Source organism: Conger conger, chromosome 8 (assembly GCF_963514075.1).
Source record: "Conger conger chromosome 8, fConCon1.1, whole genome shotgun sequence".
Taxonomy (NCBI): Eukaryota; Metazoa; Chordata; class Actinopteri; order Anguilliformes; family Congridae; genus Conger; species Conger conger.
In genome coordinates, this window is record NC_083767.1 from 44715288 (window position 1) to 44742675 (window position 27388).

Genomic DNA, 27388 nt, shown 5'->3' on the forward strand with positions numbered 1-27388 from the left:
ATCAGGCAGACTTCAGGCAACCTGAGTCTTAATGAAAAAAGCAGGAAGCAGATCATGCTTGTCAGTCGCTATTTGTGTGCGTGCGCATGTGTGTGAGAGTGTGTTTTTGTGTACGTGCGTGTGTGTGAGAGTGTGTGTTTGTGTACGTGCGTGTGTGTGTGTGAGAGTGTGTGTTTGTGTGTGTGTCTGTGTGAGAGTTTGTGTTTGTGTGCGTGCGCATGTGTGTGAGAGTGTGTGTTTGTGTATGTGTGTGTGTGTGTGAGGGTGTGTGTTTGTGTGTGTGTGTGTCTGTGTGAGTACACTAGAGCTGGGTTTGAGTGCCCACATGGCCTTGTGAAATTGCTGTGCGTATGCATGGCCTGTAGACCTCAGCAGGTTTTTCAGACCCGTAATTTTGTGCTGACCTTACTTTCCACTGTAAGCACTAAGGGTATTATTATTAATGCAGGGATTTATGGTTATAAATCGCTGCATGCCTACGGAAGCTTGTTACCCTGAGTAACCTCACACGCTCTACGGTTTGCCACTTCAATGAGAAGCGTCTGTACCAGGAGATACGAGTGCATTTGCTCTTTCTTCCTCTGTGTTCTTTTGATTCATATGCATTTAAGCTCTGATAGTTTTATAAATAGGTGGAATAGATTTTTATGGGACTCCGAGCCTCAAATGAACAATTGTACAAATATTTGAATGTAAACGAACAGCAAGATAATTTCTCTCTGACGGAGAGCAAGGTAATGTTCTCCCTGTTTCCATCTCAGCACCGGGTCCACATTATCTCTTCGCAGAGACAACTCCACATGATGAAAAATTACCATCCTTCAAGTGTGAGCACTCTTCAATTATACCGGGGCTAACCAACCACGTCGGGGAAGAGGGGAGGGATCCGCCTCTTCTGAAATCTCTCTTTCCTTATCTCTGGGAGAGAGTGAATGCCATCAGAACCGTTTTTCAGCCTCAGTAGGTGCAGTGTTGAGACTATGCCGTCATCAGCCGCGAGGATTTGCTCGTTGCTCCCATTTCCTCTCCCCTCTGGCTCAACCTGAGATCTGGCTTGCACATCCACCCCCAGCCTTGTGGTGGCGCTCTTCTGAGCCAGGAGAACACACTCCAATCCCAGATCATTACTCAATCATAGAACGTCTGCCGTGACAAAATGTCAAGAGCAAGGAGGGTTGAGGCTGCTTCAGTCTGTCTTCTACAGAGAAAGGATTACTTTCTATCAACACCATACACCAGGGCTCCCCAACCCTGTTCCAGGAGATCTAGAGTTGTGTAGATTTCACTTCAACCTGTATTTGGCACACTGGAATCTACTAATCAGCAGCGGAATGAGATCGCTGTTCAATGATGGTGTGCTATTTCAGGGTTAGAGTGAAAAACTACAGAGCGGTAGATCTCAGAGAACAGGTTTGGGTGGCCCTGTCTTACTCCTTACTCTGGAGTATGATTTACCTAAAACTGAATTATTAAGAATTGCCTCTATTATCTTAAATGCTATTAATGAGGTCTTATCCCAGCCCTGGGCAAAAATCCCTCAACAGTTTTCAGTGGAACTTGACTACATCCATATTTAATCCGAAAAGGAGTGAAGATAAAGGTAACTACTCTCAAAAATATAAATAGAAAATCTACTTATTCTATGGTTCTCGGTGGTTATTCTTTCAGCATGTACGGAAGTCTAAGACCTTGGCTGGAATGTGTCCTAGGGAGCATAGAGCAGAACACAGTACGCTCCCTACCTTTGTCGAAGATGATCCGAGGGACCTCCTTCTCAGCAGGAGAGGTGCACCTGATCTGGTTCCCCTCCACCAGCCCGTCCATCTCAGCCAGGTCCTCGAAGGTGCAGTTCACTCCCGCGGAAAGCTCCGGAACATTGTGGGCTTCAAGGACCAGCTGGAATCAGACATGTAGAACAGTCAAACCTTCTGAATGCTATTGGAATAGAAATGCTAAATACTGTGTGTGTGTGTGTGTGTGTGTGTGTGTGTGTGTGTGTGTGCAATCAAGGGAATGACAGCATCAACATACACCACACATATGATCTCATGTATCACAGTGCTTGTGAAATTTTGTACAGGTAGTGCATGTGTCATCTGGACAGGCTATGTGTTTTGACCTTAGTGTCACCAAACATGTGGAGACCTGCTAACACTGTAATATTTCCTCCTGTCAATCACAGTACTGTATTTTATCTTTATACCTTGTACTCTAATTGTATTATTTCTCACCAACTAGTGTTACCTATATTTAAATGCAATAGTTGCACTTAAAGTGCTCAGGCGCAGATATTCTGAAATGGCAGAGATCTAGCACCTCCCTGAATGGCATTACAACAAGAAACCTGTTTGAATTAAGGCTATTCTTGAGCAGAAGACAAACAGTCAGTGATGTGGCAAAAAGGCAGACGACATTCGTGATAGAAAGCAGCGGCCCTGCATTCCGTTGATTTCGCCGTCCAGAGCTCCGCATCTGTGATAAAACACCGAACCCACTTTGCCGTAAGAGGCAACTGAGCCTGACTGTTTTTATATTGCTTTTTAATGAAAGTGGGCACAGCTGATACCGAGTTTCCCATTAAAGCCAAAGATGCAAAAACTCGCCTTCTTGACTCAATTTCATTTATTTTCCCCCCTCCTCGTAGGCGGAATACGAGGAGAATTTCTTGAATTACATTTTGCCAGTCGTCTGGGAACCAAGCAAGACTCCATGAATATGAAAATAACCTTGTCCGTATCAGCTGAAGCACTCAAAAAATGAAATACAATCTCACATACTTCCATAATACTAATAATCTGACACACTTTAAATCTCATCAAGTATTTTTTAGGCACGATGCACTGTCAGAACTCAGTGTTTTATTTACAAATTGATGAAATACTTAGAATGTGAAATGTTTCCTCCTATCATTTCAATTCAGCACCACAGTAACTTATGAAAGCATAAAATCCACTGGCAACTTTCCAGTATTTTTCCCACAGTTTTTTTATTACCCTGAAGGCCACAGTGAATACTAAATAAAACAGCTCATTGTCAGGTGTCCACCGACAACAGAAGGCTGTGAAACACGGGCACAAAAGGCTGAGCATCTCACCTTCTGTACTATATCACCTAAAAAAGGCCACTGTGACTGGAAAGTGGACAACATTTCATGTGCAGCAATACATGCTTTGTCATAGCTGAAAGGTAGCTTCTTTAAGGCAGTTCCCAGCAAATGAGAACACCGAAAGTATCCAGTAATGAATGCCATTATTAGTACCTAGTTATCAAATTTCATAACTGTACATTGTAGACATGTGATTTTAAAAGGAATTGTACAGGGCGTAAGATGATGGGACGGTAAACTGCATTGGTGGATAAATACGGCAAAAACAATCTTGCATGAGCTTCTTCAGGCTGTTGAAATTATTCAATGGACAGTGTGGATTGTCTGGTGTAGTTTATTAAAATTATACTGAGCATTACTTTTGCAGTTAGTAAGCTGTCTTAGCAAGCTCCATATTAGACTAGAACAGTGCCCACTAAATGATTACTTGGCACTCGATATAGTATATTGATCCTACAGAAAGCTAGTGCCCAAGCATTTTCCAGTTACGTTCACCTGCTTCACACCACATGCTGCGGGACTCTCACATAATCTATGGTAAAATATGGCTTCGATTTGACATGAATGAATAAAATTATTCTTCAACTTCACATTTATCACTGTGGGGCCTCGTATTTCTTAGTTTTAAACCCATTCATTAGATTCATTATGGCAGACCTATCAGTGCCCAAATAAAACAGGGATACAGGACAGGCATAAACCACAGTAAACAACAGATGATAGGCATTAAAAATAATTCCTTTCCTATAAAACCCCTAACGTGACGATGACTGATAGTCAAGGCAATCTCAAAACCCAAGTGTGTCACGCAGAGAGAGAGCTTTGGAGATTTGGCTTATTTTTCCAAACAAATATTTAATAATAAAAAGGTCAAGGCCTGTCTGCCTGCCATGCTGTCTGGCTGTCTGAAAACATTCAGCAGCTGATTAGATTTCAGATGTGTTGCGTGCCATAGAGTAATTCCTGCTTTAAATGTGAAAAATACACACACACACACACACACACAAGAACACAAACACAAACACACACACCTTCCGAATGTTCTACCTATTCTCATATATGCACATACAATGTGCCACATCTTCCAAAACCCTGTACCAACCTTAGAAATGTTCCCATATTACAGTATATTATAAGAATTAGAAAAAAATGTATTTAGGCAAACAGCGTCATAATAACAAATAATTCATGAGACCTCAGAGAGGACTGAATGTGTACAGTAATCAGCCTGGGTGTCTGTGGGTGATACAGGTTTATTATGGGCTAAAGATGGTGGCTGTGGTGTACTCTGATGGATCCGGATGGAGAACAACTCTAAAGAGATAGACCACAGAGCCAGTTCTGATAGGCACTGCTCTGTCCTGTCTCCACAGTCACATAATTCCCAGGACCTTTGACCTCTGGAACAATATGTAATAGCACCACTTGTGGGGAGATGGAGGTGGCTACTGAAAAGGAGGCCTGGTTGCTCCTCATAGTTTTGGCACTCTATTGAGGGGGCGACATGGCTCATGCAGTAAGAGCAGTCGTCTGGCAGTCGGAGGGTTGCCGGTTCGATCCCCCGCCCGGGCTGTGTCGAAGTGTCCCTGAGTTAACACCTAACCCCCAAATGCTCCTGACAAACTGGTCGGCGCCTTGCATGGCAGCCAATCGCTGTTGGTGTGTGAGTGTGTATATGAATGGGTGAATGAGAAGCATCAATTGTACAGTGCTTTGGATAAAGGCGCAATATAAATGCCAACCATTTACCATATTAAAGCTGAGAAGGTGCTACCACCAAACAATCCTTTCATTTCCACCACCATTTTCTTCCATATATAAACCTGGCTTTTGGTACATGCACATGCTCCATTGTTTTTCCTCTCCTGTCTCCCCATCTCCGTGCTCTCTCCGTCATTCTTCACTCCTCTATGTCCTACTCATCTCTCCAACCCTCCATCTCTGTCTTCATTTCACGCTGGGAAGGCTTGTGTCAGTCTACCATGACTCCGTGCCTCTTTACAATGTGCTGAGAGGCAGGGAATTGAGATTGTTCAATAATAAGACCATAATACAAACCTCTACAGTGTCCACACCATGATCATAAAACCACAATCTGAAATCACTGACCATTGGAGAGACTATTACAGTTCCACAGGCTTGGTTTTCATTCATAAAATGAATTTATTCTCACGGTGGCTGCCCACAATGGGCCTACTACAGACTCATCAGGAGAACCCTAGCCTTTTCACCAGGTACTATAAAATTAAGGGCTGGACAGTGGTTTACAGACTTGCTTTTGTCTCTAAAGGGAGTCCTTCATGTGTAATAAGGTTTAATACTAAGATGGGAAAACTGTTAGAGATACAGAAGGTGAGGTCTTGGCAGAATGGTTTGTGTTCTTCCATTACACTGGGTAGTGTAAACCTCTGCTTGTTTTCTGTGTGTAACACATATGGCCTGGTTATGGCACAAAGGGCCAGTTCCACAGACACTCTAACTAACCCTCGACTAGGTTTAATTTCAAATAGAGATTAACCATATAAAACGCATGTTAGTCTAGGACTAAGCTTAATCTGTGTCTGTGAACCTGTGAACCAAAACGTTTCAAAACTGAAAGGTTGTGAACCAAAACTGAAACATATTGTATCAACAAGCATCCGAGTCACAGAATGAACACTTCTTAAAATAAATGTATAAATGGCATGTATAAATGTATAAATGGCTTAAGAATGATCGTCACACTCACCATGACACTGTACTGAGACACAGAGATGTTGTTGGGGTGGACGCTGAGACGGACACATTGCTTGATATCCGAGGCAAACCTCCTGGGTTCAGAGGAGCGTTCACACTTCTCCTTCCTGGTGCACCTGCAGGAGGAGATACAGAGAAGCTGTCACCTGAGAGTCTGCCATTATTCTCACGCCTGTAAGGGCACCTACCTGCACCTGATTGCCCGTCTTGACATTCTAACACCTACTGTACTGTAACAGCATAAAATGGCCGACCACCTGCGTGAAAGTGGATACATGTCTGTCCTGTAATGCCAGGAACGGATACACCTGTCACCTGTGCTTTTATTGTTACCTGAGTGAACAGGTACAGCACAAGCTTTTATCTCAGTGAAGGTAACACTAAGTATACTAAGGCAAGTACTGTTATTTGAGGGAAGGTGAGGAGATACAAACTGTTACCTAATGAACGTGTGGCAGGTACATGCTATTACCTAGGTAAAGGTTAAACAGGTCAACAGTGGTACCTGAATAAAATAAAACAGACATGTGCTCAGTTTTAAATAGGGAAAGTCAGACAGGTATTAACTGTTGTCTACTTTGTTACCTGGGCAAAGTGAGGCAGCTACTAGCTTGTTATCTTTGTGAATGTCAGACAGATACACACTGATACCTATGAAAAAAATATTTTATGTTACGTAAATTAGATTTCTTTTCCCCTTGCGACAGCACCCCGGATTCACGGAAAATAACGGCTCTTCCCCTGCTCTAGCTGAAACAATGAGGGCAGTATTGGGTGGGAACTGAAGCAACATGTTGTGAGCTGAGACAGGGCGCTCCTTTGTGTGCAATTAAATGGGAAATTCGGTCTGCCTCCAGCACAGGTGGGAAGACGAGTGGAGCGATTCTTTGGCTTACTAATCCATCGCCAGGTGGTCTAATCCTTTACACGGCATTACATTAAAGTTTGCAGTGTGGTGCAATGGTCAGGGAACACAATCTGTTACCAGAATGTGCAGGTTTGGATGGCAGGGGTCTATAATGCCATTGAGTCCTTTCCCAAAAATACTTCATCTAAATTTCTCCACTAGCCAAATGTGCATGAAAGGAACAAAGGTACTGTAGAATGGGTAACACTTTACAGTTCCAGTCTCTCCAACACAATGTGACCTTTGGACTACTGACTGATCCACAAAGCTTCTCTCTCATATCTCATATTAAAGACCTCAATACAAGGACAACTCAAAGCAAAAGCATTGAAATTCCATAAAACCATTCTGTAAACTTCTCCAAGAAGCTCCCCGAATAAACATACAGTATAATATATCTATCCTTAACTAATTTGCACAGCTGCTGTGATCAGTGTAGTACAGTGTACAGTGTCTAATGAGACTGTAATGTGGGTTAATACTGGTGCTTGAGTAACGCCTCCATTCTCCTCAGAGAGGAAGAGCTGTGGAGGTAAACAGCCTAGCATAGAGAATTCAACATGCAGAATGGAGGAAGATAATCTTCTCCAGGGTGCAGGAGGGTGAGATTTAAGACTCGGCGATTGTTCCCTTGTTTCTCACTTCAATGGTTAAGCAGGGTTCAATCAGAATACTTAGAAACAAAAACACTAGATAATAGATTCAGTCCCATTACTTCACATTGTATTGGTGGTGTAATGACCCCTCCTTCTCCTCTCTTGTGGTCTTTCAGAAACAGGCTTGGCATTTCATCGTGCTCAAGGAAAGGGCATTGGATATGCAAAAAAAATATTTTCATAGCTTTGGAAATGCCTGAAAAGATCTCAGCGCTTTGGAGGTTTTGGTAGAGAGAGAGAACCTTCCATACAGTCAGGTCTTACACACTGAGACAGACACTGAGTGAATACCACGAAGCCATCATCATTTTGTGACATCACTTTATGTTGAACCTGGATTGTCTTCCATGATACAAGACAAACTTTATTCAGGGCAACATATATTGTATGTAAAACCTTACTGTAAGCGATCAGCTTGGCAGGAGATCAAAAATACAACAGCATTTGGGATTTAGACCCATTGGCTTGGGGCTATTTTCCAGATGCTGTTATAGTGCTCAGCTATTAAAGTTTATAACAATGAAATATGATCAGCACTACAGTATTCACCAAAAACTGTCAGAGATGAATATTTCTGATTCACCTTCACACTCAACTGAATTCCTTAAAACTTGGACTGAGAGGACTCATTCTGTGGTTATTTCATAACCAACCTCTGATCTGTCTCACCATCAGTCTGTCAGATCTTATTGTTTCTGTGCCTGCAGTCCATGTGATAAAATAGTATGCTGAAATATTCCTGTAGTATACTATTTTACTAAGTTAATATCAAGCTTGCTTAGTGTACAATTTTCTCTCATGGGAGAGCATGCATGGGAATGTGTCGGGAGTGCCCTGCAGCACTGAGCACAGAGCCATTTCACTAGACTGCTGTATCAGGGATCGCACTAATTTAGTAATTTGGTTCTAGAGGTACCACCGCGGAGAACTCCACAACCAGCTGACATTTTGACCGGAAGCATCTACCAACAACAACATGAGGTGTGTGCACAAATTTTGACCTTCTGCGTTGCAGCACTGAAGTATAAGCTATACTGAAGAAAGGATCCCAAGGTGAAGAGTACCGTGGTGGCCTAATTAAGCAAAAGGGCATGTCTGGGCCATAACACTGATAAATGCGCTAAATGCTAGTCTAGGTGCTAGACCTCAAGCAAACATTAGAATGTCAGGCTTAACATAGCAAATTCATTGGTGTACTGTATTGCAGTATATTATTAAGGTATACAATAGATAAAGAAAAAATCATTTGAGAAGCTGAAGAAAAATAATACTGAGTGAAATATATGCAATCTTCCACTGAGATAAGAATATAATGACAAGATGAAGGTACTAAATGATCATGTAGCAGCAGGAAAGGCCAGTGTTAGCTAAGAAAATGCGACAAAGAGAAAAGCTAAAAGGAACTACATTAGGACAGGCATAGATTATTGGACTCTTGATTGCTGCTATAAAAACATACTTCCACAAAGATCAATAACACAATGTTTAGTTGAGCTGTGCAATTAATGCCAGAGCATATTTAAAATCATCCTCAATAACTGTGTGTCAACAGCACCCGCGTCTGCTCGCTTGCTTTTAACAAATACCTTGATTCACTTAAGCCTGGCACTTAAATTGCCTGGCCAGATGACATCTGGATTGCTGTTTCCGAGCTGTACATATTGGATTGCATATGGACTGCACGTAGCACAGATGGACTGCACCCTCTATGCTTGCTGTGTATGTGTGTTTTCAATTGTGTTTGGGTGTGTGTGTGCAGTCTGGCTGCATGCGTGCGTCTAACGATGTATAGGTGTGTGTATGTGTGGGTGTCTGTGTGTATGCAAGTGTATCTGTGTGTGAGTGTGTGTGTGTGTGCATGTGTGTGCACACATATGTTTGCATATGTATACGTATATGTGTGTGCGTGTGTGTGCTTGTGTGTGCGTGTGCATGTGTGTGCTTGCGTGCACACGTGTGTTTGCGTATGTGTGTCTATCTGTGTTCGCGTGTGTGATTAAATAACATGTAATATTATTTAACTGAAAGAGCTATGCACACACACAAACGCACACACATGCACACACACATACACAAACACACACACATAATGTGTGTGTTTGTGTGTGTCCGTGCTGTATGTGAGTGTGTTTGCATGTGTGTGTGTGTGTGTGTGTGTGAGAGTATGCGTGTGCGTGTATGTGGGTGCGTATTGTATGTGCGTGTGTTTGTGTGTGTGTGTATGTGTATGCGTTTGTGTGTGTGCATTTGTGTGTGTGCGTGTGTGTGCTTGCGTGCACATGTGTGTTTGCGTATGCGTGTCTATCTGTGTTCGCGTGTGTGATTAAATAACATGTAATGTAATGTGTGTGTTTGTGTGTGTCCGTGCTGTATGTGAGTGTGTTTGCATGTGTGTGTGTGAGTGTGTGCATGTGGGTGCGTATTGTATGTGCGTGTGTGTGTTTGTGTGTGTGTGTGTGTGTGCAAGTGTGTGCGTTTGTGTGTGTGCATAGCTCTTTCAGTCAGGCCCTTGCTTCTCCACACAGTGCCGTGCCAGGTCCATGTTTCTGTCATTTTAATGGAAATGTCAGAGTCCGTGGAGAGAGGCGCCCAGCACTCAAAGAGCAGGAGGCTTCTGGAGGAGACAACAACGTGACAACACCATAGAGCAATGAGGATAAGAGAGGCACAGACAGCTTAACACACCTCCGTGACACACCTCAAATTCATAATTGGGCTTGTGGACAAAATAATAAATTAATTGGGTGAAATTAAGGATGGCAAAACATTAATTTATATTCTTATTCAACTGAAACCCTTAAAAGTTCGAATGGCGCATTTAATGCTTGTCGTCAATTAAATTGTATCATGTCATTAAAGCCACTTAACAGACTACATTAAGGGCACCTGTAATGTTTTTACATTTTTGTAAATTATAATTAATAAAGTATGCCATTAAATTTACTGAGGAGCAATTTGTTTCCCTCGTTATGCAAATGAAGTACCAAAAGGAAGGAGACTTTTATTTATTTATTAATAAATTGATGTTGATGAAGACGGTGAAAGCACCTTAATGTGACCAATCGTGGCAGTGGGAGCCCACTGGCCAATGGGCAGTCCTGTCACCAGTAAAGCGACTCAAACAGACCAGCCAGGAAAAATGAATCCTATTCCACAGTATGCGCACACTCCTGTATTTTATGCTAATTCCCTGAAACAAAATAAGCAGCTATCTCAGAGGAATCTACATTTTAAAGAACTCGCAGGCATGCAGATAGAAAAATAATGAAAATGCTTTGTTCGCCCATCATCCGCAGAGCACAAGAAAAATAAATGACATTGTGCGCCTATCTATCTATCTAGGTTTCCATGTCCTTGCTCAGCTCTGAGTGGGCAACATGAAGGCAAACCGAATTTAGCAAAGGAGGCTATGTGGGGGCTGGGGGGCTCAGAGGATCTCCACTGGGAGGGGCCCAGCAGGAGGGCATAGTTTGCTACTTTAAACATGGATGAAACAAGTCTTCTATTAGAGGCAGACATTTCAGCCTTTACAGGCTTCGATTCAATTCCAGAAAAAGCCCATGAACACTCCATGAAAAGGCCACATGGTAACATTTGAAAGTTAAATCAACCACTACATACTCTATGGTCCTTACTGGACTCATATGTACTCAGTTAGAGCTTAATTCACACTGGGCATTTAACTGTGCTTCTAGTCCAGGACTCAACCCTATAGCGAGCTCAGACCATCTCTCTACCGACTCCTGAAAGACCCTGAAAGTCGTTGGCTTGACTCCTGAAAAGACCCAACAGAGTCTGACTGAATTCCAGAGAAAGCCATTGCCTTGGACTGCATGGGCTAAAAGGCCCAGACCACCCCTGCTGTGACTCCTGAATGCGCCGGGTGTCTCCGGATGGTCCTGGCAGTCGCTCCGACAGGCCCGCTGGCCGTAGGAAGCACACCGGCGGCTTTAATAAGAGGTTAGTGGGAGATAACCGCTCCAATATGTCTGGGATGAGGTGGATTTCAGGCACCGGTCCAGTGTGAAAGCTGCCTGCCAGGCCAACGCTAAGCCCTGAAGTCAGGGTGCATTTCGCCTTAAAGAGCGACTCCTGACTGCACCGCGCACAGGTATTTAACAGCCTCTTAGAGAGTTTATAGCACTGGGACATGTTAGCATTCCAATGTAGCTTTAAGGTTACAGCTTTAAAGTGAGAAGTGTTGAATTAATCTGTACTATATCAATCTAATAATTATTCAATTTACTGTATGTTATTCAAGTCATAAGCCTTGATGGCCTGACATATGTATGCAATGATGTACCATCTTCCATGAAAGCAGAAGTAGGCCAGGGGGAATCAGATTCTCTTACAAATATAAATGTACTGTACTCATCACATCATGCAAAGTGTGGAGTGAGATTCAGTCGACAGTCATATCTGTGAGGTGCCACTTTTCACATAAATTAGGCTAATACATGCAGATGTTCTTCACAGACACTTATGTTAATTAGCATATATTACAACTTACACGGTATCCGTGTCTATGCCTGGGCAATTACTGAAACAATATGAGTCTTCAAAACGTGCCATTTGGTGATAAAACAAACAAGAAAAAGTTCCCTTCAAAGATGAAAGAACAGTTCTGGCACAACATCCAGCTTTTAAATGTACACAACTACTACACGTTATCCTATATTCAAGACCAAAGCACAACTCCACATAACACCCTGTATCAAAAATAAACCATTACTCCATGATATCCTAAATATACCACTCATCTTTCTCTTAATTTTACATCATGGCTTAAACTATATACTTACATTAAACAAATGTTGAATATACGTATTTACATATTATATGAAAATGTAAAATTGTGCAGTTTGGTTGGAAAAACAAAGATTTGTTGAGAAACCCATTAAAATTAGGAGCACTGGCAGTTTCTGGAGACAGCTGAAAAACGCAGGTTCAGCTACTAACATACTGTTAGTGATAAAATCACAGCGACAAAATCTGGATGTGCTACACACATAACAAAATAAACTGTTTCACACAAATCACACACTGTAATTAGTGGCATTATAAATATTTTACATCTGTCCAAGAACAGAAAAAAGAGTATTTTCCCAACAAAAAAAGATGCCTGGAAACATGTCACAAATATTCATAAATAAACAAGACAGCTGTAATCAGCTGCAAAAAGCCTGATTGGAGCAATTCCACAAGCAATTATACATCAAACATCTTTCTGAACTTAAGCAAATAGTCCTTAACATGAAGCTAATAGATGCTGGCGACTGACATGTTTTCAAAAGCCCCTGAAAGGATTAAACTAAATCTGCCTTCAGCGAGAATCATCTTCCACTCCGCTTCCTCCGGCCTGCTATTAACGGCTGTGATTATAGCCGGATCTGATCCTCATCATCGTCTCCAGGATTGCCCTTTTATGCCCAGGCTCCCATTAACGGCGCAGATTTAACATTGCTGTTAATAAAAATCAATTGCATGGGGTCTATAAAGTCTACAAAATGTAAATCTGGTGCTCAGGAGGCAGGCTATTTCCTGGAAATTCCAGTTCCGAATGGGAGACCTTGCAGATCAGCGTGGATGGAGCTTGGTTGCCAGACTTTAGGTGTAATGCATATTTAATGCTCGCAAGAGAAAAGGTCAAGCGGGGGGGAAAATGAAAGCTATTAACTTTTCAGGGGCCGACAGAGACGCATTGCTCTATCAGAGCACAGAGCCAGTAGCTCAGGACGGCTTCTCCCTGGGCTGTCATTCTGCCTCTCCCTGCCTGGAACATCAGCACACACACAAACACCAACACGCATACACACACTCACACACACACACACAGATGCACACACACTCACACAAATAGACACACTCACACACAAATACACACACACACACACAGATGCACACACACTCACACAAATAGACACACTCACACACAAATACACACACACAGACAAACACACTGACACAAATACACACACACACATACACACGCTCACGTGCACACACATACACACATACACACGCTCACACAAATAGACACACTCACACACAAATACACACACACACACACACACGCTCACACATACACACGCTCACACAAATACACACACACACACACACGCTCACGCATACACACATACACATGCTCACACAAATAGACACACTCACACACAAATACACACACACACACACACACACGCTCACGCATACACACATACACACGCTCACACAAATACACACACACACACACACACGCTCACGCATACACACATACACACGCTCACACAAATACACACACACACCCAGACAAACACACACATACGCACACGCACACACTCTGACACTCACACATGCACAAACACACACATATACACATATGCAAGCACACATACAGACACACACATGCACACATACCCTCACGCAAACACATTCAAACGTATGACATGTGGAGGAGAGTGGCACACACTGACACCGTACCCCACCCTCTCTGGCCTCGTTCAGTCAGAGGCCCATTCTGACGCGCCAGTCCAGGGCCTTTTTTAAAATGGCACTTTGTGTTTTCACTGCAGGTACACTGTATCTGACCGCAGAGACTCCAGCAATGTCCACAGTCTCTCCTCCACACCCCATATGCTAACTGTTAGCACTTCTCAAGAGAGCAGTACTCACAAAATTCCTGCTTTATTCATTTAGCGTATAACAGCTGTTCATAAGCGAACTAGCTTGAAAACTAGCAAGGCACAGAAGCTCCTCAGGAGACAAAGGGATTTGGCTACTTATAATATTAAGCTTATCTACATATTTCTTGAATATGTATTGCCGTGACTGATTATTGCTATCACGCTCAATCTTAAACTGAATCCTAAAGTAAGAGTAATCTTTGAGTAAATATTCTTTTGGCTGGTAACAGCAAAACCATGATTTACTCGGCACTGGAGCTTTGGAAGATCGACACAATGCGGCCGATTGCACAGTGCCTCTCCGCAGCATTCAAGCGCATTATCTCCATCTGCAGATCCCACAGCAGGACAGCCAATGAACAGCTGCTTAAAGCAGCTCCGCGTATACGAATGCTGCTAGTTCAGTAGCTCTGTGCGTTCTCGTATGGCCAGGAACCTCAGTCATTACAATACGACATGGGAATAATACACAAGCACTTTTCAGTGAAAGTACTTTTCTGCGTGTTTTCCCTGTGCTGTGTTTCCTGGTGGAAAAAGCGAAGGCACTTATTTGCTGCTGAGTGCAGTTATAGTGGGTGTTACTCTCACATAATGGTATGGCATAACACAATGGGTCACAATAAATGCATAGTACAAGAAAATAAACCTGCCAACTCTCTTTCCACACTGAGTAAAATAGTAAAAATCCCATCCAGTTATACAGCCAACCCAGTCATGGCAGTATCTACTGTAGAGATAGCATGAAAGTGACAATACACCTGGCCACATAGAGATATATCGTTGAACACAGGCTCGTGCAGACAGCCTATTATAGATTTATGTAATGTTCTTCCTGTGTAACCGAGGAGACTGCAGCTAAACCACCAAAAAATGGGTAAATTGCCATTTCTCCACCGTGTGGGATAACAAACAGTGACAATTGTGACACGAAGAGTTACTGCAGCACAGCAGAGTGGTTTCTATATTCTATCTCTCTCTCTGTCTCTCTCGCTATCTCTCTCTCTCTCTCTCTCTCTCTCTCTCTGTCTGTGTGTGCCTGCGTGTGTGTGCTTGTGTGTGTGCTTGTGTATGCGTGCATATGTGTGTGTGTGTGCCTGCTGCGTGTGTGTATGTGTGTGTATGTGTGTGTGTGCGTGCATGTGTGTGTGTGTGTACGTATATGTGTGTGTATGTGTATGTGTGTGTGTGAGTGAGTGAGTGTATGTGTGAGTGTGAGTGTGTGAGTGTGTGCGTGTGTATGTGTGTGTGAGTGTGTGTGTGTGTATGTGTGTGTGAGTGTGTGCGTGTGTATATGTGTGTGTGTATATGTGTGTGTGAGTTTGTGTGTGTGTGTGTGTATGTGTGTGAGTTTGTGTGTGTGTGTGTATGTGTATGTGTGTGTGTGTGTGTGAGAGTTTGTGTGTGTGTGTGGGTGTGTGAGTGAATGTGTGCGTGTGTGTATGTGTGTGTGAGTGTGTGTGTGTGTGTGTGTGTGTGTGTGTGAGTTTGTGTGTGTGTGTGTGTATGTGTATGTGTGTGAGTTTGTGCGTGTGTGTGTGTATGCGTGTGTGAGTTTGTGTGTGTGTGTGTGCGTGTCTGTGTGTGTATGTGTGTGTGAGTTTGTGTGTGTGTGTGTATGTGTGTGTGTGAGTTTGTGTGTGTGTATTTGTATGTGTGTGTGAGTTTGTTTGTGTGTGTGTGTGTGCGTGTGTGTGTGTGAGTTTGTGTGTGTGTGTGTGTGTGCGTGTGTGTGTGCGTGAGTTTGTGTGTGTGTGTGTGTGTGTGTGTGTGAGTGTGCGTGTGTGTGCGTGAGTTTGTGTGTGTGTGTGTGTGTGTGTGTGTGTGAGAGTGTGTGTGTTTGTGTGTATGTATGTGTGTGTGCGCGTGTTAGAGTGCTGAAGCTACTCCAGGCTCCAGGTGCAGCAGGGAGACACTGCAGCAGCAGTGACTGATAGCAGGTGTAAATTTAGCAGCAGAGTGAGGCTGGGGGTGAGGGGCTGCTGGTGCCCTGCACAGTAGAGCGTGGTCCAGCTCCAGTCATTAAGAGTCTGAGAGAACCACAGTCCGCCGCAGTGTCATTACACAGCCCAGCGGTTCTGACCCGATTACCAAACCCCCCCTAAAACACACACAGCAGGAGGGCAGGGGCGTGTCATTACCCCGGCCATGGTTCTGACCCAATTACACCCCCCGCGTACGCATCAGGGAACCACCAGCGGGTCATTACCCAACCTAGTGGCTCTACCCTGATTACGCCCCCAGGGGAGGAGCTGGCACAACGGACACACCTTTGAGCCCCAGTCAGACGAGGACCTCTGGTCCAGCACTCTGCCACTTCAGCCCACCCACAGGACACTGTGATCTACAGAGAACAGTCGGCCCCTTCCCCCTACACGTCACTCTGTCTAACTCCACACACAGTGAACGGTGTGGCCCAACATTAAGGGCTGCGTCTAACTCCACACACAGCACAGTGAACGGTGTGGCCCAACATTAAGGGCTGCGTCTAACTCCACACACAGCACAGTGAATGGTGTGGCCCAACATTAAGGGCTGCGTCTAACTCCACACACAGCACAGTGAACGGTGTGGCCCAACATTAAGGGCTGCAGTCTCACGGGAGTACCCATAATTCTCCTCTCTAGAGGACTGTGTCATCCATGGTCAAGTGAATGTCAAAGGTAAAACAAAACCATAGATAAAAATAATCTAATAATTATTATTTATGTAACATGGTACAGTGATTTAAAAAGACAAGGCAAAAACAGATTAGTCTGTCATCACTGTGTACAAATTGCTTCGGAAAATAGGATTTTAAATGTCTTTAATATTACATTTACATATATATCTATTTTATATAGCTTTCTCTAGTGCCACTTATCAGATGCTGTCATTCAGAGCAACGTACAATAGAAAAACATCAGCACAAAGTGCAAGATCAGATCTCAAGATCTGAATGTCAAGACTTTCAGAATGAAGTGTGACTTTCAGAATAAATAACCAAGGACATGAGTCTCCCTGTAGGAATTGGGCTGTGTGACAGTGCTGGAATTAGACCAATCAGGGCCTGAGCTCTGCAGCCCTACTGGGTCGTGACCAATCAGGGCCAGAGCTGTGAAGCACTATCAGGCTGTGACCAATCAGGCGCTAGAGTGGAGCAACCCTACTGAGTTGTGACCAATCAGCGCCGGAGCATACCAGCCCTACTGGGTTGTAACCAATCAGGGCAAGTGCCCATGTCAAAGTGCCATGCCCAAGTGCCATCTCTCAGAGTTGACGCGTGGCTGTGCTGAGCGGAGACAGCGCTGAAATAACAGCGATGATGAACCGTCTCCGGGCGGTAGAAACCGGCGTGGTGTCACTCCGCGCGTCGTCGTGACGCCCGTCCACGGCCCCATGCGGGGAGGAATCAGCTGGAGCCCCAGACGTAAACACGACGGGGGAAAACATATTCGCCATCAGACGGGGCCCGAGGTGCGCATCGATCTTACTGTAAACAGACACCGGCGCGATCCGCCGCCAAGCTCGCCTCAGACTCGCCGGCAATTTCAGAAACTGTCAGAGACATCTCGGGAGCTTCATTCATCTGAGCCTCAGCCCCCAGCTTCTGATCTACAGGAGCATTCATTACACCCTCTCCCTCGCTTCACGTCGCCTCCCCATCCCATCTGAAGGCGGGAACACGCCATTACCGCCTTCATCTGGAATCACCGCCCCTTTGGAAGCGGCACCACAGAGTCGGGAAAAGTTTCCTCCGCGCAGTTAGGGGAACGTCATGTTATCGTAAAAGTTGCTGCATGTTATTGCAGGGTTGAAAAACCCCAGCAGCTGTCACAAGAACTTTTAACATTTAAGTTGCCTTCCGGGATACAAAATCTGGACTATTTTGACCATTAAAGCGGCTGCAAAGGGCCGATTACTGAGCCCACAGGACTTGGCAGTGATACACACCGATGGTGTCCAATAAGACATTTTTCACTAGTCTTGATAAACGCAATCCTGATATATTGTATCTCTAAGTCAACTAATTCTCAGACAGACTGGTAGAGATGCAGCGTCGGCCCACACAAATCCCAGCGGGAGTCAAAAAGTGACAAAAGTCTAAATCCAAAATTAGGCCCCTGCTGTTAATTTAACTTAAGACCCATCTTACACTGACTGCACATAAACAGCTCAATCCCAAGGGACAATGCAAGTCGATTTCTTAAAGCACATAATACCATAGAGTGTCTATTGCGTCTATTGTTGCAGCAATGGCTACTGATTTGATCAATTCGCAAGCGCTTCAGAGAAAATTCCACAAAACATAAGCAAGGAGCCACTAGCATCGCGTGCTAGTTTGCAGCCATTATTTAATATCTGCAATCCCCTTACCTGATAGACACACTATAAGACCTTAATGGAAACTAAATGAAATATCAACAAAATAACTGGAAGAACGTAAAATCGCTCTTAAGAGAAATGTTACTGACTGTGCTATGGTTCAGCGGAGGCCCCATGCTGGGCCGTAACAACAAGCCAATCGTTTCCAGCTTCTTCAGAGTGCCTAACCACACGCCCGTTCTCTGTTGTGACACCGAGTTTAATGCGCAGTAAATATCTGCCTGTGGACCGCGGTCACAAAAGATGAACGACCTACTGCGATTACACGGCCATTACATAACTTGACCTGCCACGGTTGCAGTCTGTAAGCCACGCGGTTGTCACGCTTGTCCAAACACCACTTGTACGGTACTTCTTCATTACTCTGTAGCAGTGGTTCTCAAACCCCTGCGTACGCTGGCTTTCATTCCAAACACAGTGTTACGATCCCACCATTTTAACAAGCTGTTCATTTTTGCGTACTTATGATTTTCATGTTTAGAGGGATTATTTACCCTCTTAAGCCACATTATGTCAGAAGTAGGTATGCACACCGTGAATAAAAGTCCCAGATTCGCATTATGTTTTATTGCAAAGGATTACATAAAGGGAGGTAAAACATGTATTAACTGACCAAATGAAACCCTGAGGTGAATCAATAGGCTCCTAATTAACCATTAGATAATGAAGAATTCAAAGATAAAGAAAATGACAACAAACCAAACCTGCATTGTGCTAATAAGTTAATAAGTTAGCAATCTAATTAGGAGCCTGTTGATTTGCCTCAGTATTTAATTTAATCAGTTTTAACATTCTGTAACCTGTTTTTATCTAATTATTTTCTGTATAACGCAATAAGCACAATATTAACATGGGAATTTTCCTATTCAGGGCATGCATAGCTATTTATGACATAATGTGGCTTAAGAGGGTAAATTATCCCTGTAAATGTAAAAAGTATCTAATTAAGAAAACATAACGGCTTGTTAAAATTTGAGGGTTGCACTGGCGGTTGAAAGGAACAGCAGCACACCCTGGGGTCCCCCAAGACCGCGTTTAAGAGGCACTGCTCTCTGCTCCGGGGTTCGCTCGAGTCGGCTCTGTGAAAGAGCATGCTGGGAAGGCTTTTGGTGACTGGTGCCATTTTGGCCTGCACCACATTCTCACTTGGATTTCCTCATTACCTTCCTGTACCTTTAAAAACCGAAGTTTCAGTGTGATGAATGTGCCCCTCCACTTCTCTGTCAGTTTGCACGCTTCCCTCTCCCCGTCCTCCTTCCCCTCTCTTTCCCCCGGTCCCCCTCTCCGTCTCCGCGGCCGGCTCACGCTCCGCTAGGTTGTGACACAGCACCCCTCCCCGGCGGTGGTGGCGCTGGGGCAGGTGACAGGCCGGTGACAGTGAGGGATGGTCAGGGCTGCGACGGCGGCCATTTTGAGAGAGCCCGCAGCCACGGCGCGCGTTCCGTCTGGACGGCCCCGTCACTTCTGGAGCTTGTTCCTGTCCCTCAGTCAGCCTGTACACCCCCCCCCCCCCCAGCCCCCAGTCAGAGGCGACAGAGCCCCCCCCCCGCTCCCGCCCCTACCCCCAGGGACCGGCAGTCTCCACGGGGCCCTGACTGCACACTCCGTGCATCGGCTTCCAACAGACTCGCATGCATATGGAGCAAAAACCACCTTCAACTAAATTCAACAAACTATGTTAAAACAGAACGTGCCTCAGTTCATACCTGAAGTGTGATATAGCAGGTAGAGTCTAATTTTATTCACCTAAGCCAGGTTTGAACATCTTTGTTTGATCTTTCGTAAACTGTCGCAGGGTAGACGTCCATAATATGTATGTTATATATTTCTTTAGAAAAACTCTCCAGGGCTACCTATTATATTGATAAAATCAAGAACCTATCAAAAACAAATGCCAGTTTTGCTACAACCTATAGTATTTGCAACATTCATCCAACATTCATATCAACATATCATCAATGACTCGCAACGTTCAAGGAACAATAAAATATAATACTGTATTGCTTCATGTAGCATTTATTTACAGAGGCACAGTTTAGTTGACTTTGAGGAATATTATATGGAGTTAGCAAGTGCGGCTAAAGCACTAACAGTAGCTCATTTTGGCATTTCAGTGGTGTTATGTTTCTCTCCTCAGAGTGAAGAGATTTGACAGTGCAAACAAAGACACTCTCGCCAATGGTTCGGGAAAGCATTGAGGCACCCGGAAACATGACGTCCTCAGACCGCGGGGTCTTAAAAGAAGAGATGTGTCATGCAAATGTGAAGGCTGGCGCGATGCCGGAGGAGAAGGATCAGAGCGAGACAGGAGTTAATAAGAGGAGAGATGACCACACTGCTGTGCCAAATAGTTCTACTGTCAGAGGAAAAATATGGTTATTCCGGCTGTTAAAACCACAATAACCTTTCCGGCAAGCTTAATCGCTCAGCCCTCCCGCTAACCGCTATCTGTAACCCCAATATGTGGCGAGAGCTGCCGCTATTTCGCAGCCGCTATCTCCACGGATACAGCGTTCCGAGATTACGGTCATGACTCCCGGTGGGCCAATCACAGCCCCGCGTGACATCATCGCTCTCCCTGGCACCCCTGGCTAATGCAGAATCAATGTTTATTTGTGCTTATGGAAAAAGGAGGGATTTATGGGCATCTGAGGAACACTTGCCTCTCAGTCAGAAACCTGGCAGAAACCTGGCAATGGAAGCTAAAAAGTTGGCAGTCATGGGTACACTTGCAGGAAAGAGGTGGAGCAGGATGAAAGAGTCAAACCAAGCCGATTTACAGCAAACTTAATGTTCAATAATATAACCAAACCTGTGTATAGTGATGAATAACAGTCATTCAACGTCAAATTCACTGACTACTCGCAAGCGGAAAACAAATATCAGTTTGCATTGAGATATCACGCTGGAGTACACATTACACCGAAGCCGCTGTCCACTTCCATTAAGGTCCATTAGACTCATGGTGAGGCCTCTCACACCCCGGTATGCCCACCCCGGGAACACGCGCTAAATGATGATCTACAGGCCGTCCATCGTCACGCGGCACTCGCAGCGAGGCGAGCTGACAGCCTGTTTACGCTCCCGCAGACGACACCTGACAGGCAGGTATGACGGAGATCGCTGGCGTCCTCCCAGCCCCTACCCGCTACCATGTAATGTTTGGATCACAGCACATCAGCGTCGCCGCAGCGATGTGACACCGTTGTCACGGCGATACTGCGGCACGGGGGGGGGGGGGGGGAGAGCCCTGGGGAGGGACTATCGTTGAGCGATGCACACGCACACAAACACACACATGCACACAAACACACACACACACGCACATAAACACACACACACACACACACACACATGCACGCACACACACACGCGCGCCTCACAGAGGACTGATGTCGGTGTAGTTTACAAGCATGGTTTATGCACCTGTTGATACTGATTTACAATGGTCTCATAACACGGCTCAGATTTGATGTTTGCCGGTACACCCGTGGGGAACAGAGCAATCATTTATGTTGAAAGGTGAGCAGATAAAGGTCTAACAAGTTCACATTGTTGACGGTAAAGAGCAAAGCAACCTTTGGAGAAATAAAGAGCTAATGCTCACTTTTGGTAACCTTTTTGTTGAGCTATATTTGTTAACCAAATACCAAATATCCCAACACTATGACAGATAGGATAGTGATTGATGATGACTTGTGAGCTGGCCTACTCTCAGCGTGATTTGCTTTTTGCCGATTAAAAAACACAACAGTGTGCACACACACACACACACACACACAGACACACGCACACAGAAAGAAAACTCCCAGCTCTAACATTAATGACAGTTGTTGAGTTAGATGCCAAAGAGGCACTCGTACTGAAGTTAGAACAGGTCATGACCACACTGCCCCCCCTCCCCCCAACTGTCTCTCCACCTTCTTCCCCCACACTCCACTCCCAGCTACGCCATCGATTTTATCACTTCATCCCAACCCTTCCCAGACTCACAGCACCGCTCACTGATCTATAGAGTAAACAGGCTCAGCTCCAGCAGCCAGGCTCCTCTGGGGGAGAGGAGGAGAGGAGAGGGGAGGAGGAGAGGAAAGGAAGAGAGAGGTGGAGAGGAGAGGGCAGGAGAGGGGAGGAGAGGAGGAGAGAGGAGGGAGGAGAGGTGGAGGAGAGGGGATGAGAGGAGAGAAAAGGAGAGGAGAGGTGTGGAGAGGAGAGGGGAGCGGAGGAGAGGAATGGTGGAGGAGATGAGAGGGGAGGGGAGGAGATGGAGGGAGAAGAGTGGAGGAGAGGAGGAGAGGGGAGGACAGGGGAGGAGGAGAGGACAGGTGGAGATGAGAGAGGAGGAAATGAGGAGAGGAGGGGAGGGGAGAGGGGAGGAGAGGAGAGGAGAGGGATCATTTCAAGGTTGAGAGAGAACGGCATATTCACAGAGTGCAGTCACAGAGAGGCGGGCCCCTGGAGATAAGAGATTTCTTCACTTGATATCTGAAAAGGGCGCCGTGAAATGCTGGCTGAAAAATATAAACAAATGCACAGAAAGAGTGTGGCGCGATGCTAAGGGAGAGCCGATTGATGTTTTTCTGAAATTTTCAAAGGGATTAATAAAGTGGATTACAGAACCTGCTTCACGCTGGGTTCTATCAGCACAGCAAAGGCCCATAGGGGGAAATTAGTTCCAGGTAAATGGACTGATATCAGGAAGTATTGTTTCACACAGAGACCTATTAGTGCAGGGAACAGCATGGCAGGTCACGCAGAGAGCCCTGTTGTGTTTGTGACCGGGTTTGAGAGCAGTAGAATCTCTTCAAAACTGACAAGGCCAGGTGGGCTCATTGGATCAAATCTCATAAAACACTTATCTTTTTTGTACGCAGGTAAGCACTTAAACTCTTCCCTCAAAATGTCAAAAACATGTGAGACAACATTCCTCTCAGCCTTAATGGACATCAAACAGTCAAGGAATTTGACTGAATTATCTGAAAATTTAAGGCGGTACTGGAGCACCCTTTAGAAAATGCACTCTACATAAATGACTTAAAATGCATTTAAAATATCGAGCTATAAAAATTCAAAACAGGTGAGCTCATCTTCTAAGAAAACAAGTCCCCTGAAATCTGCAGTGGTGAATGCAAATATAATTTGATAATGGCGAGGTAAAGTAGCGTTAATGTACCGGGTACCATTTCACAGGAATGTGGTAATGCACCACATGTGTGTGAGAAGATAACAGCCATTTTGCTGAATATTAATTTCATACCTTGGCTCAGGGAAACATGAAATGCTCTTTTCTCCCTGAGGTAGCAAAGACAGAGCTTCAAAGGAACCTGGCTCTACGTTACTTAGCAAATTCCTTCACTTGTGCTAGGGCCATGTCTCTGTGATTATGAAGTCACTGTAGCAGAAAATAAATACTGGGGCTCATCAGAAGAGGACAGTGCGCAGTGATGAGGGACCTGGGAATCTAAGAAACTTTTTGTGTAACAAGTGGAACTGCCTTACCCCCTTGGCAAATCTTCAAGTGAGTAGATCGGTCTCACCTCATTGGCGATCTTATTTAGCAAAAAATTTTCATAAATACGATTTTAAGTCTAACTATGAGACTACAATATTTGTTACTATTGACTTATTCTTTGCTCTCATACAGCGGCAATGTTTTTTCATCTTATTTCGGCAAGAAATGATAGAAATACGCTTTTGAAGTCCGAATATAAGGCAATACAACAGATGTTAGATGGGACTTATTCTGTGGTTTTTGCAGTGCGTGTGATTTCTCCCCGGAGCGGCGAGCAGACCGAGGGCCCGCTGAAAACAAACACGCGCCACGCTCCCACCGCGGGGTCCCCCAGGGGCCGGCTCAGACGACTGTCAGACACCGCGGAAGGAAAACGCGGACGGATACTCCACCCCGTCTCTTTCTGGAGGGAGGCAAACAGGAGCGCGTCGCAGCGTCAGAGCGACGGTAAAAGTCCTCGCGGGATTAATTACGGAATTCAATTCCGCACAGAGAGAGAAAAACCCTGTCAAAACAGGAATCTGTTCTTCTGTCCCTCTTCTCTCTCTTTTACCGGAAGATTCTTTGTCACACCTTTACACCCCTAATACATTAGAAATGGCAAAAAACCAATTCATATAATATAGGAAACCTAATTAATGAGGGCTCTGAAATATTGACATGTGGTTATGAGAACTGTCATAACCGTGAAAAGGGCAAGGCTTAACCCGCTGCCTGGTGAGATGTGATTTTGGTCAGTTATTTTTTTTTAAAGGTTAATGTATCAGTGTGCTGGCCTCGGTGTAATACCTCCAACACCTCGCGCCACAGACCTGCTCTAAACACCGGGGGTATACATGGCATTTAAATGAAAAAAAAACCTGGGTCTGGTCTGGAGGACTCGGTCCTCAGCACGGGTTTTCCGCTTGTGATTGAGCGCGTAACGTGAAGGTCAGGCCACAGTGCCCAGGGACTGAAGCGGAGTTAATGCATTGTTAATTCAGTGTCATAGTATCTCCCCTGGGGGGGTGACCTCTCTGTAATCAAGTGTTGAGCAGACTCCCCCTCTTACCCGCCTTCAGACAGCCCTCCCCCATCCATTGTGTGGAACGGTGTTTGTTCTTCTACCCTTAGGGTAATGGGCCTATCTGTCTATCCCCAAGACCTATTCAATCAGTGCTGGATTAGTATATTCATGCTCGACTAGGAACGGTATTGACCTCACTTGACTTACTAAAAAAAACGGAGACGGAGATAGGGTTGAGAGGGAGAGAGAGATAAAGAGATACACAGAGATAGAGAGAGAGTGTGTGTGTGTGTGAGAGAGAGAGAGAGAGAGAGAGAGAGAGAGGAATGAAATGCCCCTGGGTTACCTCTAGGATCCATTGTCTGAGCTCTTCTGCAGTGTGCCTTGGATTTGGTGGCTTACTGTATACAGCCTACTGCTATCATGAATGGAAAAATGTATGTATGTATGTTTGGATGTATCATTCCTAAGAAGAAGAGTAAGTTCCAGTTGATCGAATTGATAAAATGATCCTTTAACTGGAATGCACACTTCACAGTGCACCACCCATTCAGTGTGTGGTGCTTGTCATAGTGTGTAACACCTGTGTGGGAGTGTGTGTGTGTGTGTGTGTGTGTGTGTGAGAGAGAGAGAAAGAGAGAGAGAGAGAGGAAGAGAGAGAAAGAGAGAGGAAGAGGTGGCTGACAGAAGGTGTGTGAGGAAGATGTAATGAATATGATCTAAGCATCACACACCACACACATACACACACAGATATTAATGTACTCACATAACCATACAAACATCCACAGCAATATCAAAATTCCATTGTTAAAATACTTTAAAAACGATTAATCTTTAAAACTTCACACACACCAGCCACAAAATCAATACGAATAACAGTCTACCCTCAACTGTGATGGCGACAATATTCCGATCAGGCTTTGCTTGGAGCATTTCCCCACGAGCTCAAGAGATATTGAGCACATGTGTCTCCACCCCCTTTGTAGTTCCCCATTCCACTCCCACCCACGGATCGATTAATATTACAAACATACCCCCCCCCCCCCCCGACATTAAGCTAAATCCCCCCGAGGCTGCAGTATTACAGTAGTAATGATGAGGCTGTTGTATTACAGTAGTAATAAAGAGGCTGCAGTATTACAGTAGTAAAGAGGCTGTTGTATTACAGTAGTAATACAGAGGCTGCAGTATTACATTAGTAATAAAGAGGCTGCAGTATTACAGTAGTGATAAAGAGGCTGTTGTATTACAGTAGTAATAAAGAGGCTGCAGTATTACAGTAGTAATAAAGAGGCTGCAGTATAAAGAGGCTGTTGTATTACAGTAGTAATAAAGAGGCTGCAGTATTACAGTAGTAATAAAGAGGCTGCAGTATAAAGAGGCTGTTGTATTACAGTAGTAATAAAGAGGCTGCAGTATTACAGTAGTAATAAAGAGGCTGCAGTATTACAGTAGTAATAAAGAGGCTGCAGTATAAAGAGGCTGTTGTATTACAGTAGTAATAAAGAGGCTGCAGTATTACAGTAGTAATAAAGAGGCTGTTGTATTACAGTAGTGATAAAGAAGCTGCAGTATTACAGTAGTGATAAAGAGGCTGCTGTATTACTGTAGGAATAAAGAGGCTGCTGTATTACAGTTGTAATAAAGCCTCAGAGGCTGGCGTATTACAGGTTGATGTGCTTCGGTGATGCAGTATTACAGTAGTTATAATGAGGCTGCTGTATTACAGTTGTAATAAAGCCTCAGAGGCTGGCGTATTACAGGTGGATGTGCTTTGGTGAGTTTGATGGGCCGGGTTGCTGGGGCCAGTAGGACAGACAGTCTGTAGACGTGACAGAGACAGACGGCGAGTCTCTGCGCTGTCGTGCGTCTCCGCGGGCCAGCTGGACGCCGGTCGGCCAGAGCGAGGTTCTTTCCCCGGAGCGACGTGGGGAAAAGATTCTCGTTACGGCTGGAGCTCCCATGGAGGAGAAAACACGCGACTGCAGCAGGATCGTACGAAGCCTTCTCACACAGGCGCTCGCTCACGGGCACACCCTGCTCTTCCTCCCTCTCCTCTTCAAATGTCACGTCAATCACGCACGCCGTCGCCGGGGAAACGTCGCCGTTCCTCCGAGGCGAACCGGCCGCGCGCGGATTTTTATTTCCAGCGCCGTCGCCCGCCCGTTTGCCGCTCCGCTCATTAAAAGCGCACCTGAGCCCGTTACCCACAATCCCGCCGGCGGCAGGGGCTGTGGAAACGCAGCGCTCCGGGACCCGGCGGATCGGTCAAGGTCAGGGACGCGCTCTTCAGCGGCTGCGACCGGCTTGGACGGGGTCGCGACCCCAGCCGTAAAAACACGGCGGGTTTTCACACCGGTCTCCGCCAGAGGGACCACCGGTGGGGAACGCGGGGTTACGCGACTCTCACAACAGAGCAGAGA

At 45.0% G+C, this 27388-nt stretch overlaps 1 protein-coding gene across 4 annotated transcripts in view; it reads right to left on the reverse strand.

Annotated features, from left to right (window-relative positions):
- plxna4 (plexin A4) overlaps positions 1–27388 on the reverse strand; it is a 283559-nt gene that overhangs the window by 83840 nt on the left and 172331 nt on the right. For all 4 annotated transcript variants that reach the window (XM_061251217.1, XM_061251214.1, XM_061251215.1 and 1 more), the window contains 2 exons: positions 5835–5958; positions 1743–1896 (listed from right to left, as the gene is read on the reverse strand). In XM_061251217.1, coding sequence (XP_061107201.1) covers positions 1743–1896; positions 5835–5958 — 278 coding nt within the window. The remainder of the gene's footprint in view (positions 1–1742; positions 1897–5834; positions 5959–27388) is intronic.